At 37.3% G+C, this 21652-nt stretch overlaps 1 protein-coding gene across 1 annotated transcript in view; it reads left to right on the top strand.

Moving 5' to 3' along the window:
• MTREX (Mtr4 exosome RNA helicase) overlaps positions 1 to 21652 on the top strand; it is a 136842-nt gene that overhangs the window by 114832 nt on the left and 358 nt on the right. Inside the window, exons 23-26 of the mRNA XM_060009488.1 lie at positions 4083 to 4188; positions 7277 to 7333; positions 8488 to 8650; positions 20349 to 20453. Coding sequence (XP_059865471.1) covers positions 4083 to 4188; positions 7277 to 7333; positions 8488 to 8650; positions 20349 to 20453 — 431 coding nt within the window. The remainder of the gene's footprint in view (positions 1 to 4082; positions 4189 to 7276; positions 7334 to 8487; positions 8651 to 20348; positions 20454 to 21652) is intronic.

Raw genomic sequence — 21652 nt, 5'->3', positions numbered from 1 at the left:
TAGTATTGATATTTAATAGTTAATATAGAAATTAATTTCTGTTAGATATCTGCAGCTAGTTTTAGTCTTAGAAGAAAGAATATTTAGAGAGATAGTGATAACAATATCACATATCAAAGTACGTTACCTTTCCCCCAAAATTTGTCTCTCCCTCTGGTCTGTCTTGCTGAATAAGACCCAGCCACTAAAGGCAAAAACTGGGGAGTCGTCCTAGATTCCTCCTCTTCCTTCTAGCTCTCTTCTCACATCTTCATGATCATTTTCTCCTACCTCTGTGCTGTTTTAACTATTCCCACTGACTAAGGTACATCCTGTTTATAAGTCTCTACAACCCATCCTTTATACTCTTTCTTTCAGAATAGTCTTTCCAAACCATAAATCCTACCATGTCATTGTTTGGTAAAAGTCTCTCAGTGATTCTGTATCGCTTTCAGAATAAATTCCATAATTTAGTGTATTCTCGCCTTTCCCTTTCTATCCTGTCTGTTGCCACATTCCACACATGGTGTTTCTTTTATTTAACATGACCTTTTCCTTGCTCCCTGTTCCTGCATAATTTTTTTTAAAGATCCTCTGAAACTTGCTTTGAGTTTCTTCAGTTTGATTTTAGGCTCCTCAACTTTTTTTGCATAATTGCCTATATAAATCTCTATTAAATTGCTGTTCTGTGATTATTATCTTTCTTATCTGCCTCCCGCATTAGACTATAGAAGTAGTCTTGCCTTATTTGTATTTTTGTCGTTTTGTCTTGACTTAACTCTCAGTTTACCATTAGGAACCCATGTTTAGTTTTTGACTTTATTTTTGAGTAGTTATTACTGTTTATAAATATTGATAGTTCATTACTTTATTCTTTTTTAGAAATCTTACGAAAAACAGGAAATATGCCCTTTCTTCCGTTTCTTTTTTTTTTTTTTTTTTAAATAACACCCTTATAGTTACTGGATGGATCCATTAAACCCTTTTATAAATGTAAGATACTCTATGGAACCTTGATTATAGAATTCTAGAGACACCATCACTGTAGTCTTTTTCCAGCTTTCATTGAACACAGTTGAGAATTCAGAATTTTTCATTTGTCATCCACATGGTAAAGAGAAAAATAACAGAAAAAGATGTTTTTGCAATTATTACACAAATCAGAAAATTAACACAAAGAGACAAAAAGCACTCGAGGCAAAGTGATGATGGTGAAATTGGTCATGTAAGCAAAATCTCAGACCGTAGGTAAATTCTCACACTCAAGAGTCAGTGAGTGAATAATATATTTCTAAGAACAAGAAGAAAAATTTAAGATTTTTATAACTTTACTCTCCTTTCTGTTCAACATAAAGGACTTAGTTATGTAATGTTTTGTGATAAGAACTTGGGCCATCCCATTTTGCTAAAAAGGACTTGTGACTTTATCTTTCATCTTTTGTATTTGTGGCTAAATTTTCCTTGATACAATTCTTAGTTGGTCAAATACTGAAGATAGTTGTAAATACAAGGAAATTGATAAAAAACAGATGATGAAGAGATGAAAATAATTATAATCTTTATAATATAAATCTATTATTTTTATAATATAAAAATAAACAAATGGGACCTAATTAAGCTTAAAAAAGCTTTTGAATAGCGAAGGAAACCATAAGCAAAATGAAAAGACAACCCACAGAATGGGAGAAGATATTTGCAAACAATTCGACCAACAAGGGATTAATCTCCAAAATACACAAACAGCTCAATAACAGAAAAAACAAACAACCCAGTCAAATGGGCAGAAGATCTAAATAGACTTTTCTCCAAGGAGTACATACAGATGGCCAAAAAGTACATCAATAGATGCTCAACATCACTAATTATTAGAGGAATGCAAATCAAAACTACAATGAGGTATCACCTCTCACTGGCCAGAATGGCCATCGTCAAAAAGTCTACAAAAAATAAATGCTTGAGAGCGTGTAGAAAAAAGGTAACCCTCTTACACTGTTGCTGGGAATGTAAATTGGTACAGCCACTATGGAGAACAGTATGGAGGTTCCTTAAACTAAAGACAGAGGGACTTTCCTGGTACTCCAGTGGTAAAGAATGCAGGGGATGTGCGTTCAATCCTGGTCAGGGAACTAAGATCCCACATGCTGCGGGGCAACTAAGCCCAAGGGCCACAACTACTGAGCTTGCGCACCTCAACTAGAGAGCCTGCATACTGCAAACTACAGAGCCCATGTGGTCTGGAACCTGCGTGCCACAACTACAGAGCCCACGTGCCCTGGAGCATTCACAACACAACTAGAGGGAGAAAAGCCACACGCCACAAGTAGAAGCCCACATACCGCAACGAAGACCTGATGCAGCCAAAAATAAATAAATAATAAAATAAATCTTAAAAAAAAAAAACTAAAGATAGAGCTACCATATGATTCAGCAGTCTCACTCCTGGGCATATATCATACTCTGAAAAGATACAGGCACCCCAGTGTTCATTGCAGCACTATTTACAATAGCCAAGACATGGAATCAGCCTAAATGTCCATCTACAGATGAATTGATAAAGAAGATAAGGTACATATATACAGTGGAATATTACTCGGCCATTAAAAAGAATGAAATAATGCCATTTGCAGCAACATGAATGGACCTAGAGATTATCATACTAAGTGAACTAAGAGGAGGACAAATACCATATGATATCTCTTACACCATGTGGAATCTAAAACACGATACAGATGAACTTATTTACAAAACTGAAACAGACTCACAGACTTTGAAAACAAACTTATGGTTACCAAAGGGGAAAGGTGGGCTGGGGGTAAGGGCAGATAAATTAGGAGGTTGGGATTAACATATAGACACTACTAAAGATAAAAAAGATGATCAACAAGGACCTACTGTATAACACAGGGAACTCTACTCAATACTCTAATAACCTATATGTAAAAAGAATCTGAAAAAGAATAGATATATGTATTGATATATGTATAACTAAATTACTTTGCTGTACCCTTGAAATTAACACAACATTGTAAATCAATGATACTCCAATATAAAATAAATTTTTTTTAAAAATCTGAATGTGAAAATGTACAATTATGGAGCAAAGAAGATGACCTTTCTCTCTTCAGTGAAATTACGATTTGTCATAGTCTTTTAAAGTACTGTATTTAGGGCTTCCCTGGTGGTGTAGTGGTTGAGAGTCCGCCTGCCAATGCAGGGGACACGGGTTCGTGCCCCAGTCCGGGAAGATCACACATGCCGTGGAGCGGCTGGGCCCATGAGCCATGGCCGCTGAGCCTGTGCATCCAGAGCCTGTGCTCCGCAGTGGGAGAGGCCACAACAGTGAGAGGCCCACATACCGCAAAAAAAAAAAAAAAAAAGTAAAATACTGTATTTAGATGATGCAAAAGAAGAACCAAAAGTAAGGGTAAGCTAGAACCTAAAAGAGAGGTATTTAAAATCTAGAGTCAGTAATATGTTTTGACCATGCAAGTGCAAGGAGAAACAAGTAATGATAAGCTAGTACCTATTATAGATATGTTTGAAATCAGAAATTGTATTTACTAGATGGATATACTCCAGATTCATAGATAACAGTCTTAATGAGCAGCAATTTATAACATTCTCAGCACTAGGAAACTGTGAATAAAATGTGTGTCTGCTATGGGTACATTCTAATTAAGATTTCTATAAAGTTGTTTTTCATTGTCTGTTTTTTAAATTATTTGTAAAATAATTGAGTTGAAAACCATTTAAAAGGTCCTTGGACCTAGGTAATAAATGCTAATGACTAATTTTTCTGGTATTCTGAGAGTTAAGAAATGATTCTTTATTTCAATGAATATCTGCATTTTGGTATTTGCTAGAATGGGCTCTTTATAAGAAACACCCATTTCACGTTTATTATTCATATATTGGTAAATATAAAGACCTGCCATTTCCTTAGTTAAATAAATCTTTGTCACTCCTCACTGACGAGTCCTTATGTTCAAATAACATATTTTATTTAAAACTCTATCTTAAGGATGTGTGGGTACATATGCATGTTTTTATATTCTGACATTTGGAGTGTACTCTTTTTTGTTTGTTTGTTTATGGCGGTATAGTGCTGATGAGCTCCTTCTAACTGAGATGATGTTTAATGGCCTTTTCAATGACCTATCAGCAGAACAGGCAACGGCACTACTAAGCTGCTTTGTGTTTCAAGAGAATGTGAGTTAATAGTTTAGCACATCTTATTTGTTAATTTACATGTCTTATAATTTAATATTATTATGGATTTTTTAATTTTTAAAATATGCCTGCATGTTTACATATTATAGGTAATGTTATTAGAAATCAATGTAACTATAACCCAAATTTAGTAAGAGAGAAATAATTAAATGTATATTATTAGAAAAGAAAGTAAACTAGAATTTTATTTATAGACAATCATCATTAATCAGATTCCAAGTTAAAAATTTGCTCTATAACCCAGTGCATTATTTGAAGATCTAGCTTAGTCAGACAGTCTAGAAGGAAAAAGAAAAGGTAAAATTAGGCAAAACTAGTAAAAATGAAAAGGGAGTGAGGTCGAATTAACATTCCTCTTCTCAATTTTGGAGAATAACTGTGAGGCAGCTGATTGTACTAGAGGCTGAAGTCTTAGTTTTCATTGGCAAGATTTGAGATAATGGCCATACGATTCTCATCACTGGCTTGGCAGTAACTTTTTCATATGAGTAGTTAGTTGACTTTCACCAGCTCTTAAGAAATCAAAAACTGAAATGCTGGATGGACCAGAAGGACACTATCATCGTTTACTTTATTGCAAAAGCCAGTATGATTTATTTTAAAAAGTAAAATGCATGTTTCACATTTCAAATTCAAAACTTTATTCATTGTTTATAAAATTGGCAAAATAAGAGTAAGACAAGCACATTTACCTTTTAAAAATAATGTTGCTACTATATAAATTTTTAGAGAACCTTTTACCATATACACTTAGTTTAACTTTTAAAAAAGTAAATTGTGTAAGACAAATTTGTTTTGCAGTTCTGCTGTCGATCTGTTTATCCATTAACTATTTCCTTATTTATTAATCAGATCAAATACATAACTTATTGGAGTAGGTAGGTATTTTCTCTCAGCTCTCTGATTACAGATCAGAATTACAACTGCAGTGGTAATGATAACAAATAGGACAGTAATCCAAAAATGATTTATGCTCTCGTAAGAATACCTGCTGTGCACCCATGAAGTAATTTAATTTGCATGTGAGGAATGCATTCCTTTACAAAATATTATGTTTGGCTGTTGTTTTCCTTAGGTTCAAAATTTTATTACATTAATTTCCAAGATAATTGTTTAGAATGTTTGTCCAGTTTTCTTTGAACAGATATAAGGTTTAGAAATTATTTGGAGATTGGTGATCTTCTGCCTGTGTCAGACTTTGTCTTGTGGCTAATTTCTTATACTGTGCTTTTTTTTTAATGTGGCAGTAAAAAAATCCTGTCTCCTGAGAGGCCATGTATGTTACCTCTTCATGGGAGTTGGGCCTAGCCAAAACACAACTCTTAAATCTTGGGGCAAGATGTCACTAAATGTAGTTGAGATTTGTTCAGTGAAGCCCCACTGTGTTATATGTAGTGTCATCAGTTCTTGTGGTGTGGTGCCTTTCAACATCAAAATGGGTAATTGTACTGAAAATACCATGGAATTCTGTTGATACTTTAAAAGTATGTTTTCTAGCCAGAAAGGAAGGTAAATATAGTAAGATACTTGTCATAAATGCTGATACCTTCTGTTTTAAAGCTTGTTGTTTCTAATACCGTGCCCCCTTATTTTTTGTATCATTAGAAGTAATTTAAAGATTACACAGTATTTACAATATAAATATCAAGTATCTTACAAATATTTATTAAGCACCCACTATGTGCAATGCAGATACTTAGACACTAGAAAGACAGCAGAAACTTTTGCTTTCATGATACTTTCATGTATGCTAGTTGATGAAGATAAACAATAAAGAAATGAAATACACACATTATGACAAAAGGTGATGAGGGTTTTGGAGAAAAGTGAAGCAGAGGAGGCAGATAGAAATTGTTGCGAGGGCTGGGGTTACTATTTTAAGTAAGGTGATTAGAAGAGGCCTCACTGATAGAGTGACATTTGAATTGAGACCTGAAAGAGAGATAGGGAGCAAACTGCACTCACCTGGTAGGAGAATATTGGTAAAATGAAACATAGCTTACTTATATCAGGACCAGTGCCTTCTACTTACAGTGACCAGGAGAGAGGGAGAGATCAGTAACTGTTGATCGTGAATGGACACAATGTCAAAGACATGTACTTGTGTACTTTTCACTAAACTGAGATGTGTAGTTCATTCATGATACAAATCAAAACCAAGTCCTATATAAATACTGATGCTCAAAGTAAAGGCAGATCTATTGCAACTAACCTATAGTTGCTTTTTAAAAATTTACCTATAATTACTTTAAATTGTCTCACACATATATACATACATATATACATACATACCTTTCTTGTAATAATTTTATTTTTGTATAGTAAGTCTATCTTTGTCAAAATTTGTTCCTTAATAATAACTTTATTCTAATCACAAGTCTGTAGGTTTTGAGGACCTGACTTATTCTCTTTGACTGTGTAAGAAACTAACACACAGGATTCAAGCAGCTTGTCCAAGTTTATTTGACTAGTTAGTAATAGACCTGAAACTCTTACTATTCTAATTGAGAAACTGATAGACTTTTCACTAGTGGGGAGACAATAATAAGAATACTGAAACTCATCTAAACTTTTAAATATTTTAAAAGTGGTTAGAGAGCTAGAAATATCTTTGTAAAACTAAAATTGAGGGCATTTTTCTAATGTTCTTTATCCAAGATTTTTAATTTCCAGAGTGGGAGTTGCCTAGAAGCCAAACTGTTTCAAAAATCAAAGTATGATACAACAGTTTATAAATGTTGATGTAACTAAACTACTATGCCTGTTTACAATATTTTCTCCAGTTCCATTTATGGTCACAGAAAATAGCTAGTTTAGCACACTTTGCAAATTTAGCAGTGTAATATTTTCTTCTGAAATATAAGAGAATAGTATAATTCAGGATGAGAGGAGTGGTAATTTTGCTTACACAAACTAAGTTGATTAGAAACTCTAAATGCTAACGACTGAGGTCTTATAATTTGAAATTAATGGATATCATGAAAGCTTTGTTTTGTTTAGAAAAGCAGATAGTATATACTGCATTTTAAACTTGGGTTTTACATACAATCTTCCTTTTCTTTCATAGTCTAGTGAGATGCCCAAATTAACAGAGCAATTAGCAGGACCACTTCGTCAAATGCAGGTAAGATTTTTTTGAACTACATATTTTATGAATAGTATGTTGTGAAATAAACATTTGTGACAGTCTAATCATAATATTTATTATTCCACAGAGACAGCTTCCTTCAGGATTAAATATATCATTTGATGTTAGTCTTGTCATTTACTGCTGTTTTAATAACATCATTTGTAATTTTTCTTTTAAAAATTAGACATTCTCCCTCACCAAAATGTTAAGTTATATAGAGTTGCTGTGAGTACAGATTTAACACTGCATGGTGTAGATAGGCTATACCAACAGTTCAGTGTCTGCATCGTTTTCCTTGGTGTTAAGAATAGCATCTTGATAGATTTAGTTAGCTTAATTTTTTATACATTTTTCCATCTCAGTTTACAACAAATTTTAAAATCAGGTTTTAAAATCTGTTTTAGCCTAAGAAATGATTTATTTCTGGATCCTCAAAGCCACAGTAGTTTATAGTAATGAATTGGTCTCTTTTATTATTTTTCTTGGGAAGAATGGTTTTATCTATCTTTTCAACATTAGACAGACAGGGAAAGATGAACTATAAGACATTGCAAGAGAGGAATGAAAAGTGAATCATAAAAGAAGTCCCCTTTAATGTAACATTTAACATTCCTTAATATTACTAAGAAATTTAAACTTCCAGAATCAGGGAAGTCTTAATAGGCCCAGGAGTTTTTGACCTTCTTGATTACCAAGGAGAAAAGAATGAAATCTAACTTCCTATTTTAAGGAAAAGGAAATATTAAGATTTACATTTTTTAAAGCATTGTTGGAGAAAAAGCATCATTTTGCCATAGGATTTATGTTTCTCTGAGTCTGGCTTGTTATTATTGTCTTTGTTTTCTTAATGAAACACTGTTTAGTAATTTTAATGAAGAGTTTTGGTTTTTGTAGAAAAGGTATTACTGGGTGAAAATCATGCTCTTGATATGTTTTTCTTAATTAATGTAGTGGAAAACTTTGCTGTTTGATTACTCAGCAGTGGAACAGGCACTGTGGCTACTTAGAAGCAGAATATCCAAATTGCAGACTTACTACCTAGGAAGAAAAAGGAACCTTGTAGAATACTGACTTTGGAAACCTAAAGAAAAAGTGATACGGGAGATCATAAGTAAAAAATTTTTTAAGTATATGTTTTATCTTCAAAGGAATGTGCTAAAAGAATTGCAAAAGTTTCAGCAGAAGCCAAATTGGAAATTGATGAGGAGACTTACCTAAGCTCATTTAAACCTCACTTAATGGATGTAGTATATACCTGGGCAACTGGAGCTACATTTGCCCATATCTGCAAAATGACAGATGTCTTTGAAGGTATGGTTAAATTTTGTACACATATATTTCTTTCTGATATAAGAAATATACTTAGGATGGCATTGATTTACTAAACAAGAATAATATATTATTTTTAATTTTTGATAATAAAAGGAAATCTTCTGCCTATGTAAATCAAAAATATTCTCCACGAATCCTTTGTATTATTTAATAAGCTCAGTCTGCTCATTATAACAGTTTATAATCCTGTGCCAGAGTCTCTGCAATCACAAATAAGGCCTATTTATGTGGGTATTTTTACTTTTGGTTTTATTCTCTTAGTAATAACCTAATGGCTTGCTATGCAATTCCACCAAAAAATAGCAGAGCTAAATATGCTGTCCATCATTGCATTTCTAAAATCAATCAGAACTGTTACTCAACTGAAGAAAAATTTTAAATGAAGAAGTAAAGGTAAAGGGAATATATAAGGAGTAATTAATTATAAGTGAATTACAAGAAGCAAATAATAAGCACAATATTTAAAGAAAACCATATTTAGAAATGCTGTATTCATTGCAAAAAGATTGGCTTACGCAGATTGTAGATATTTATAATGGTGAATTGTGTTTGCACCAAACTTTCTTAAAAATTAAAATAAATGAGCTTGGACTTCATAGATATTTATTATAAGAACATTTAAAATTTTATTTTGAGAAAAATTATATTTTTAACATACCCTGTATACTATGCTTTTTACCCAATATTATAGATATTTATTATAAGAACATTTAAAATTTTATTTTGAGAAAAATTATATTTTTAACATACCCTGTATACTATGCTTTTTACCCAATATTATTAAAGACTAATAGATTACTGAGTTTATGAATCTCTGCAACAGAATCAACTATGAGCCTTTACTTCACTACATTGAATTTTAATGGGTTTTAAGGTTTTAAATATTATAGTTTATAGTATATTATTTTTGAATTATGGTGTGCTGTTTTAGTCCTTTCCCTAAAGTTTATTTCTAAGCCTCCATTAAATGGTTATTAGTATTATGGTCCCAAAATCTTTTTCTGAATACTGTATTCTGTTACCAGGATGGTCATTATTTATTAGGTAACTACTGTGTGCCAGGAGTTGTGCTAATAAGCATTTTATATAATTTAGATCTAATCACCAAAGTAGCACATCAGAGTAGACATTATTTGCACTTTGCACAAGGAAACTGATTTTTAAAAGGTAAATAATTTGGTCAAGGTCATGGAGGTGTATGTACTACATGATGGCACTATGATTTGAATTCTGGCCTCTGTGACTACAAGCACATGATAGTTGATAACTTCATCTAAGAACCATAATACCTTATCTTTGAGTTTTGGACCACCTAGAGACTTCTTAAATACTACCTAAAATTATACCATCTCTATCCACTGAAAATTTATGTTTGTAGGAATGGTAAGAAGGTCTATAATAATTGATGGTGGGTAGCTACTGTTGAGGCTGTGAGAAGAGAGCATGACATCCTCATCTCACCTGTGAACATTGCTTAACACGCAGAAACCCAGATAGATGTATGACAGCTTGTGTGTTTCAGACACACAAAGGCAATCAAGTACAGCATCACCACTCTTCAGTCTAACTTCTTTTGGGAACATAAAGATGAAACTAATTACTGTTCTATGCCTAAATTCTACGACTTGTTAATATAATAGCTCATATTTGTATATCTGCTTCTCTGAGAAGGCGAACACAATGGCATAAAACAATAATGGTGCACTGTTTGTTTTGTTTTGTTTAAGAAAAATGAAGGGACAATAGGCCTAGAAATATAGGAAGCCTTATAAAATGATCTTTGTGGATTATTTTTCTATTCTTTGTACTTAAATGAAAAAGTTACCGCAGTATGGCAGATAAATCCTAAACTGCTAAATTGAAGACAGTTTGTATTTTTTTTAATTAATTAATTTATTTATTTTTGGCTGCGTTGGGTCTTCGTTGCTGCACACGCGCTTTCTCCAGTTGCAGCGGGTGAGGGCTACTCTTCTTTGCAGTGCGCGGGCTTCTCATTGCGGTGGTTCTCTTGTTGCAGAGAACGGGCTCTAGGCGCGCAGGCTTCAGTAGTTGTGGCTTGTGGGCTCTAGAGCGCAGGCTAAGTAGTTGTGGCACACGGGCTTAATTGCTCTGCTGCGTGTGGGATCTTCCCGGACCAGGGCTCAAACCCGTGTCCCGTGCATTGGCAGGCGGGTTCTTAACCACTGCGCCACCAGGGAAGTCCTGACGGTTTGTATTTCTGCCACCTATGAGTTGATGTTTTCCACAACATACTAGCAATTCCTGAAATCTGTTTCAGTTCCTGAAATCTATTTCAATTCCTTGAGGTTATTTCAGTGTCACAGTTTGCTTGAGAAATCTAAGATTAAAAATTGAGGGATTCAGTTTATAACTTGAAATTGGGTCTAACATCAACACAATTTTCATGGTACCATTATACCAGCTATACCTTTTCTTTCTAAAATTGGGAAAGCTCATAAAAGCAAATTATATAATTAAACAGCAAAAAAATAACTGAGAACCTTGATTTACTTAGGATATTGTTTTTTGTTTTTTTTTTTTTTTGCGGTACGCGGGCCTCTCACTGTTGTGGCCTCTCCCATTGCGGAGCACAGGCTCCGGACGCGCAGGCTTAGTGGCCATGGCTCACGGGCCCAGCCGCTCTGCGGCTCTCAACCACTGCGCCACCAGGGAAGCCCCCTTTTTTTGTTTTTACTATGTTGTTTAGTTCGTCCATTTCAGAATAGCCATTCTCTCCTCATCTTGTTACTGTACATGCTTTATATAATTGGAAAAATACTATAATCAAAGCTCTAGCCCATAGTATAGTGTGTCTTTATTTTTACAGGCAGAAAATGACTGCATTGGAACTTTTTAGTGTGCTCTGGTCAAGTGTCTGATCATGTCATGTCATGAGCCTCAGGAGTAGTTTTAAGTATTTTTCAAACATTAGCTGGAGCTAGTTAACATTGTAATGATTAACACCATATGTTTGGGGGACGTCTGATGTAAGAGAAGAGTTTATACTGTGATTCAGTTGAGGAATTTTGAACACTTCACATAAATAATTATTGCCCTGTTACCACCCTGGAAAAAATGATAGAATATAATCGTTTCTTATTTCCATCAATTAAATTTGGATAACAATTAAAAATATATCTGTATGGGCTATAGCCCATACAGATACGGGGTTTCAGTCTACTGATCCATTGTAGTAGATCCATTGTAACCTAGACAGGGCCATTACTATTTATTTCTGTCTATACAAAAACAATATTGTAGTCTTCACTGTGCATGAAGGATTTGCTTTCCACTAAGCACATGTCATCAGGAAAGCTCCTATGACGAATTATCACTTGAAAGTGTTTACTGTACTTCTGCCTGTCATAGGTTTTTTTGTTTTGATTTGGTTTTGGCTGCGTTGGGTATTTGTTGCTTTGCATAGGCTTTTCTCCCTAGTTGCAGCGAGCGGGAGCTACTCTTTGTTGCAGTGTGTGGGCTTCTCATTGAGGTGGCTTCTCTTGTTGTGGAGCATGGGCTCTAGGCGCGCGGGCTTCAGTAGTTGTGGCACACGGTCTCAGTAGTTGCAGTTCGCGGGTCCTAGAGTGCGCAGGCTTCAGTAGTTGTGGTGTGCGGGCTCAGTAGTTGCAGCATGTGGTTCCTACAGCGTGCGAGTTTCAGTAGTTGTGGCACGCAGGCTCAGTAGTTGTGGCTCACAGGCTCTAGGGCACACGGGCTTCAGTAGTTGTGGCATGCAGGCTCAGTAGTTGTGGCTCGCAGGCTCTAGGGCACGTGGGCTTCAGTTGTTGTGGCATGCAGGCTCAGTAGTTGTGGCTCGCAGGCTCTAGGGCACATGGGCTTCAGTAGTTGTGGCACGCAGGCTCAGTAGTTGTGGCACACGGGCTTAGTTGCTCCGCAGCATGTGGGATCGTCCCCGCACCAGGGCTCAAACCCGTGTCCCCTGCATTGGCAGGTGGATTCTTAACCACTGTGCCACCAGGGAAGTCCCTGTCCTAGATTTTTAAAGCAAATGCTGTTTGGCACATTCGTACTCTCTGCCCCCACCGCATGGTCTTCTCAACTGCCTTTGCACTAGCATAGTTTTACCCTTTCTTAGGAGACGGTACATCAGTGTTAGAAGGGATTTTCCAATGGATTTGTTATTTCAAAATACTTTTGCTAATAATAGTAGAGTAACATTCTATTAATATGTATCTGTTCTGTGTTTAAAGTTTGGCACAGTTTTAGTACTAAATGACTTAGGAATTAGTACCTGATACTTACCCATTTAATGAATAATTAACTGAGACCCTAGTGGGATCAGGAATTGTGCTGGGTGCAGTGAAAGCAACAGTCTCTGCCCTCCAGGAATGTTTTCAGCCTAAGCTGGGATCTAGTGGTAAATGATTGCAGGAAAATATAATTATAATCCTAACCTCAGGCCTCAATAACCACTTAGATAGGAGTTTTAAATCAAATTCAGGGCGTGAACTGTGGGGAACCACTTTTGCAGATGCCAGAAAGCTGGAGGTAGAAATAAATACCTCTCCAGATAAAGAAATGTGTTGATTTCCATCCTCAATTAGAATGGTGTTGTTTAAGAACCTCATGAGCTTGATGTTTATAAGATTACCCTTAAAGCATGTGTGCTCAAATGTCCATCAGTGGATGAATAAATTGTGTATTATCCATATAATGGGACAGTAAGTATTCTACTGTAAAAAAAAAAAAAAGTGAAGTACTGATTCATGCTAAAATATGGATGAACTTTGACCAGATTAAGGTTCTAAGTGAAAGAAGGCAGACACAAAAGCCACTTATTGTACAATTTCATTTATGTGAAATGTCCAGGATAGGCAAATCTGTAGAGACAGAAAGTAAATTTGTGGTTGCCACGGGCTGGGGGAAGGTGGAAGGAGGGGGTAGTGTGACTGCTTAATGGATATGGGTTTCTTTTTGAGTGATAAGAAGATTCTAAAATTAGATAGTGATTATGGTTGTACAATTCCAAATATACCCAAAACCACTGAATTTGTACACTTAATTAAAAGGGTGAATTTTATGCCATGTGAATTATATTTCACTGTGATAAAAACAGGCAGTGACACTGGGGTACATGCTTTAAAGTGGTAAATTTTATGTGTATTTTACCACAATTTTTCTTCAAAAGGCAATGACTAGGGCTTCCCTGGTGGCGCAGTGGTTGACAGTCCACCTGCCAATGCAGGGGACACGGGTTCGTGCCCCGGTCCGGGAAGATCCCACATGCCGCAGAGCGGCTAGGCCCGTGAGCCATGGCCGCTGAGCCTGCGCGTCCGGAGCCTGTGCTCCTCCGCAATGGGAGAGGCCACAACAGTGAGAGGCCCACGTACAGCAAGAAAAAAAAAAGGGGGGCAATGACTAGTAAGAATTCAGTTTTGCTTTACACTCTGGCAAGACCAGAAAAAAAGATTTGTAACAAACCGTTAGGTTGTTAGTGTGTATGTTTCTGTTTCTGTTTCTGGTCAGCTTCAGATAGCCTGGGGGGATGGGTAATAGCTTTGTATCTCTTATCTAACACTTAATCTAGGTGGTCCTAATTGATGAGGCGGAATGATTTTCAAAACTGGGAGTAAGGAGAACCCTTGTATTACAGAGAACTGCAGTACGTAGGTATGCTGGGTGATTCACTTCTTCATGGTAGGCTTCATTCATCCCCTTTACGCTGCAGGCAGCTATGGACAGTGTTTGTACACACACGGTGATTTGTTGACAAGACTGAGGTCAGCAGCCACAGCCATTGTATGTGCAACCCTGTACCGCCTGGCCTCATTTTCTTAATTGTTCTCATGTCATCTGAAACTGTCAGAACTCATTTTCCAGAAATTGAGTGGGAGTGCTTACAAAGTGTGGCAGTGTTTGCTCGCTTAGATGTGCGTTTAGTTTCTTTAGCTTATCTTAGCAATATACTTCATGTGGTTGGGCCTCTGATAGCTTTTGCAGATCCTGGCTATTAACATGAGTTTCTCAATTTGTAGAAATACCAAAACAATATCAGGTTATCTGTGATTCCCAGTACACATTTGAAATCAGTCAAAACAGAGTTTGTGAGCCAGGGTACCTGGCTCTCCGATGCCCTGCACAGCAGTTTTATAAAGGATTTCTTTTCAATTCTAAATGACCTGTGAAATACACTCTGTTCCTTTTTAAAGTCCTATATATATTTACATTTTTAACCATTACGTAATTTAATTCTCTTCAAATAGAAGTGTTTGCAAAATACACATTTAATATCTGGCTGCATGAGTCATGCAATATTCATTACCTTCTCCATTCCAGCCCCCACCCTGTCTCTAGACACCCAGAAGTTACTGCGACTGTATTTCCTCTTTCAGTGAGAGCAGGACTGGAGCTCAGCATCCCTAGCACCTGAGAACAGAAATAACAAATATAGCCAACATTTATTGAGCTCCTATTGTGTTACTGACACTTGTGAAGCACCCTACATGCATTATTTCATTCATTTCTCACAATAACCCCATTAGGTATAGGAATTCTTGTTATCTCCACTTTATAGAAGAGTAAACTTAAAGTTTTTAATATGTTAATAGAAATGATTTGGAAGGAAAGTATTGAGTTTACTTTTGGGAACTGTTGAGTTTGAGGTGCCTATAATATGATCAACTTTTTGTTGGCAATAGTATCTAGCTGGAATTGATAGCATTGTTTTGTTTTTGTAACCGTTGTTTTTATAATTATGGCCTATTTATAAAAAATAAGTGAGCAGCTTTCATTTACTTAAGTTAAAAGTGTTACAGCAAAAATGAGTGATACGCTAATGACTGAAGTTTGTGAAATACCACCTTTAAAGATAAAACGTAGGGTCTACAAGTGATTATCCTAATACAGAAATATCACACATGGACCATCCAGAACCTTATGTTTGAATCAGGACTGAAACAGACTCACCAGTGCTCCTACTAGCATTTGCATTAATGGTATCAAAAGATTTTTAAGCAGTAGAGGAGCACCGTTCCTCCTGGGATGCAGTGGGTGGGGGATAGGCTCCTTACGTGCCCTTGTTGTGTCGCTTGTGCCTGCACATGGGGGCCCAATGGAAGAGGGAGTAGGAGCTGCAACACTCATCCAGGGGAAGAGATAAAGGTGCTATCCATTTCTCAAGTCATGAATTTACCAGTGGAGCTAGGAGATGCTCCCTTCTGATCCTACAGTGGCTGGTGTCCATCTGGCAGCCTCCTGTTCCTAGGGAATAGGCTAGTCCTCTTCTTACCCATATTTGTAAAGCTGGTTGGTTGTGTTTGCTTCATGGTTTTGATTTCAGCCCCATCCTTTCCCCCATTGCAACTTCAGGCTGTTTTGTGCATTTTTATCCTGTCTCACCCAGGTAACTGTCCTCCAGATGCCATTCAGACCTGCTTTCTCTCCCTCCCCCTCCCCCTCCCCCTCCCCTCCCCCTCCCTCTCCCTCTCCCTCTTCCTCATTTAGGCCATTAATTGAGCTTTCTCCTTCCCTGGTCCTGTCTGTTCATAATTTTCTCAGCCACGGTCCCAGCAAAAACAAACTAGTATCTTCAACTTTTATAAAGGTTTCAGCTTGTAAAGGTCCAAGATTCTTCTTCCATGAACTCTTAGCCTCAAAGTTTAAAGGGAAGCCATTGCTGTAAAGGGTGGCTAATACGGTTATCTCTGCCATTTCCAATGAGGGTGTCAGATTTCTTTTCTAAACCTAGATGTAAAACTGTTAACCTGAACCTGAAAGGCATTAACCACCTCTAGGGTTTCTCATTTGTAAAATGGTAGTAGAATGTTGGATGTGGCTAACGACAGTCTCCTCCTACTTGGAAACAACATCTTCAGTGAAATCACTATTTTCTTCTGTTAAAGGTTGCTAGTAAAAGAAGCAGTGTTTGTTCTGTTAATTTTCAAAATCTTAATATAGTTTATTGGTGTCAGAATGAGTTGTCTCAGTAACAGGAAGTAAACACCAGGTAGATATCACATAGCTGCTTCCTCATTCTCTTGGAGACCTGCTGTGGAGAGGACACAGCTACTGCTTAGAGAACTTTCCTTCTGAACCACAGTTCCTTTTTTCTAGTCATGGAGAGAGAATTAGGAAGCAACTGATATTCTTGTTTTCCCATCTGCCTTATGCACCACCAACCTGGATCAGTCTAATAATTCACTTTCTCTATTCCTGTACTTTCACAGCAGAGTTCTGCTGGAGAATAATTGTATGATTTGGTGTCATCAAAAGCCACAGTCTGTAACCTCAGAATCACATTAAACCTAGTAATAATAGAAGTAGCAGGAGGAGGAGAGACTGTTGAACACCGGCTGGGTACACTTTGAACACTACCTCATGTAGTCTTGCCCACAGCTTGCTAGTACAGTCCCTCAAGTAGTAGATGCCATCTACTACTTAGTTTGCTTAGCTATAAAGTGGGAAGAGTAATAGTTCGTATCTCGTATTGTGAGGTTAACATCATGCATGTAATCCCTGGTCCACGTCCAGAGACTATGTCCTCCATGCAGGACTTCTCTCTGGCTCTGAGACTTCTCGTAGAGGCAATTCCAGATCCTCACTGCTCTCTTAAGCATCTACCTCAACTTTGCCCCAGATTTCTAGGTGATCACTCCTGCTTCAGAGGAAAGGGAGATGCCACTAGGCCTGTCTTAACCTAGAAATTCATGGCATATATCCTTTCCCTTATTTTCCTCTTCAGAGGAAATTGCACTCAGTTCCAGGGCCGCCTTCCACTGTTTTCTGCACCTTTGCAGTCTTGAGTCACATCCTTTCTGCTGCCATTTTAGCATACGAATATGTTTATATTTCTCATCCACGTCTTCTCCAGCTACCAACATAACATACAGTGTTTAAGAGCAAGAGCATATATATCCTGGTCTTAAATCCTACCCACTCACTAGATGAATGATCCTGGGAAAGTTACTTAACTGTGCCTGTTTCCTTAGCTATAAAATGGTAATAATAATAGCTCTTATCTCGTATTGTGAGGTTAATATCATGCATGTAGAGCCTTTAGTACAGTGCCTGGCACAAAGTAGTCAGTAAGTGTTAGCTGCTGCCATCATTTTTTAGTAAGTTATCTTGTTGTCATCATCATCCTCAATCCCTCAATCCTTTCACAAGCCAGGCTTGGAAAGAGTAGTCGAGAATAGACCATCTTCAACTCCCTACCTCCCATTTCCTTCTTGAGCCATAGTAACCTAGTCCCCCATTTCACTGAAATCATCACAAGTCATTACTCTGATTGCCGAATTAAGAAAACAGACTCTTTGTGACTGGATCCTACTTGCCAATTGCCACTACTTCCTACTTCTTGAAACCCATTACTGCAAATTCTTTGGCATTACCTGGCAATGAAGATTTATAACAGAAGTGAGGAGCTTAGAGTATGACCTGAAAATCTTACTAAATATTTACAATTTTTTCTCGATTATTTTAAATGTATAAACTGAATTCAATTAAAACTGAAATTTATGAAAGTAATACATTTATTATAGAAAATATAGATAAATCATTTTTGTGAGGTACTATAGTATAATATGGTTAAATGCTTAGGCTGTAGAATCTAACTGTCTAGATTTAAATCCTGACTCCATCATATACTCCCGGCTCTGACCTTGGTCAAGTTATAATTTCTCTGAGCTTCTTTTCCCTCTTTGTAAAATAAGGATAACAGTACTTGTCTCATGGAACTGTAAGGGTCAAACAAGAAAATTTACACAAAACATAGATTATAGACCTGCCACAAAGTAAGTACTCAGAAAATGTTGGACATAACCCTTTTCTAACCCTTTTTTCTTGAAACATGCTCAGCCTTATTTCACCTTTCCTTGATGCCTAAGTCTTATTATAAACATTAATTACTTTACTCTCCTATAATAAGAAGGCCAGGGTTATTGTAAGATGTGTGTAGATGTGGAGGTGAGATGTCAGTCTTGACCCTACTTCTCCAAGAACTCCATGGACCTTCTAATGGGAGAAGAGGAAGGACAATAAAGTATGAACTTTGAATATTTTGGTTTAAGGACTGTATTATGACCTTACATTCCTTTAGAGCTTTGCCCCTGTCACAGAATTTGTGCATCTCATATCTCAAGTGAGACAAATCCAGTTAGGTAAAGTAAGCCCCCTGTTTAAATTGCATTTATCGTCATTTACCTTACAAATGAGAAGGGGAAATAAGAGTAGAGTAAGGGCCTAGATCATAGAGCTAATTACTTAGCTGAATCTTTCCTAGTATCCAGGTCACCATCCAGTCTTCTTTCCTCTAACTCCAGGTGTCTCAGCTCACTCCTTTTATAACCAAGTCTAGATTAGGTGAACATCCCATAAGTAGGAGATGATAGCATCCTTTTAAGAGAGGTATCCCCATTGATCTTTCAAGTTGACATACGTGCTGGTGGTCCTCTTGTTGACCAATCTCATCCCATAAACCTCTTGCTGTGAACTAGCATCTTTGTGTTCTGCTTGCTCTGGCCCATAGGTGGGTTCAGAAACCAAGCATGTTGTCCTTATCAGCCCAGGCCCTCGTGCAACATTTTCTCAGAGAGAAAAGGTGCTGTACATGTACATGGGCATTTCCTGCTGAATCCTAATGACTCTCTTAGGTACATGGCTTATATTTTTGCCTTTGTCTAAGCTCAAATTCCATTCTGCTTTATGAGTTAAATCTCTCTACTGTTTTTCTCCCTTGGGCACACTGTACCATAATGTGCAAGGCATTAAAAGGTAAAAAGGAGCCCTCAACACTGCACATCGAGTGTATTACAAGAGCTTGATACATGTTAATGAATTCTTCCAGTGTTGCAAGGAGTTAAATAAGGACCTGAAGTGTGAGTTAACAGCTTGCATATCAGAGAGAACTGATATTCCTAATGTATTTCAGACATTAAAAATGAAATCCAAGGGTTTTAAACTTAGGCAGGTGGCACTTAAGAGGAAGGATCTCAGGGCCCCTCCTTGTGCAAGTCTGACAGAAGTGAAACTGTTTACAACTTCACCTTTGATGCAAACACTTGTCTCAGACGGAGTCACATCCAGTGGGAAGAGACTGATCTCTTTTATGCTTCATTGAGGACACATTGTGTGAGGAAAGCACTAATGAAAGAGTCTAAGGTCCAGAAGAATGATTGATTGCACCTTTAAAATTGACAAATCTGATCCTGTTATTCCCCTGCTTAAAAATTCCCTGTTGCATTCTCTTCACAGGATAGTATCCAGAGGCCGTAGTAGGCCACACTCAGGGTCCTTGAATAGCTGCTTTTCTACATTGTCTCAGTGGTCTTCCCTTGTCACTGCCTGACAGGGACCTCATTCATAAGAGACCCAAGTTATATGTCACCTTTGCTACCTTTCACCCATGTTGCTCTCTCCTGTGCTCCCAGGGCATTTTGTTTACTTACCTCTCTAAGAGCAAGTGTGAACACATTATAATAAATCCATGACTCTCTCTACCATTAGTCAAGGATGGGAATTAAACTTTCCATCTTTGTAGCCTTCCTGGTGCCTAGCAGTCACCAGTCAAGTTTACTACTGGTTTACTGCAGGAGAAGTCCCTCAAAGTACTATCAATCAGTTAAATCATCCCATGTTCACCTTCCTTGCGTCTTCACAAAAGTTCTGCTATTCCTGATTATTTACACTTTACAAGTGATTTGTTTCCTTTTCTGTCCAGGCAGCATAATTCGTTGTATGAGGCGCCTGGAAGAACTACTTCGACAAATGTGTCAAGCAGCAAAAGCCATTGGAAACACTGAGCTGGAAAATAAATTTTCAGAAGGTCAGTATCCAGCCCATAAGCTTTTTCTAATAATTTAGGCAAATCCTGTTGAGACTTGAGCTCTTGACCACAACCTAGGAGAACATTTTCAGATGCTCTTCACTGGATTGCCATGAAGGGCCATGTAGTAGTGTCCAAAGAAAATATCAGTGTGTGTGTGTTGGAAAAAGTTTGTAAATGAATATATATAAAATGTCAGAATATTTATTGTGCACTTATTGTGTGCCAGACATTGTTTTAAGCACCAGGGAATACAGCAGTGAACAAAAAAGATACAAACCCCTGCCTTAATGGGGCTCACATTCTAGTGCAGGGAGGTGGACAGTAAACAAGTCAACAATTAAAATATATCAGGTAGCAATAAAAACAAAGGAAGAGACAGTAGGGAATTGGAGGATGGATACGATGGCCTAGGGTCCCCTACTCAGAAGGTGGCATTTAGGTCCTTCATAGACACTTGATATACTTAAGCAACAACAAGAGGCCAGTGTGGATGGAGCACAGCTGAACAATGAGTAGAATAGTAGGGGTTGGAGGAAGAAAAGAAATGGTCGTGTAGCTCCCAGCCCTCAGCTTTTTCCTCTGAAATGATTGGAGGTTTTGAACACAGGAGTGACGTGCTCTGACTTGGGTTTCACAAGGCAGTTCTTGCTGTTGCATCACAGGCAAGTCTGTAGATTAGCAAGGTGGAAGCAGGAAGACCAGATCAGGAAAGAATGGCTAGACCAAAGTGGTAGTAATGGGGAGAGGCATACATGCTTGCAAATAATTTCATTCATTCCATCTGAATGCTGGCCAAGAGAAAGGACTATGAGTTAAAACATCAAAGAAGAGCAGCCACATAGTTGCTCTGAGTTACCAGCTGCTCACAGTCAAACCTGGTGATTCTGCTGGCAACTCAGCGCCTTAAGAAGAAGCTTATGAAAGCTGCTTATATCTTCAACATTGTTAAAGAGAGGCAGACCTATTTAATCACTCCAGGGTTAAGTCTAGTTTTGTAAACTTCTATATGATAAAATGTGTTTGTCCTTAGTCCAGAAAGAATTTCACATGGTAACTGAAATATAGTGCCTTCCATTGCAGGCTGAAAAATTCATGCTTTTGGGTCAACTAACTTCTTGGACAGCTTAGTCCCTCTGGTCTGGTCTTTCTGAATAATTTTAGACACCCCCGCACGCACGGGGTACTTTAGATTCAAG

Source organism: Delphinus delphis, chromosome 3 (genome assembly GCF_949987515.2).
Source record: "Delphinus delphis chromosome 3, mDelDel1.2, whole genome shotgun sequence".
NCBI lineage: Eukaryota > Metazoa > Chordata > Mammalia > Artiodactyla > Delphinidae > Delphinus > Delphinus delphis.
This window is presented reverse-complemented; position numbering and strand designations above follow the sequence as displayed.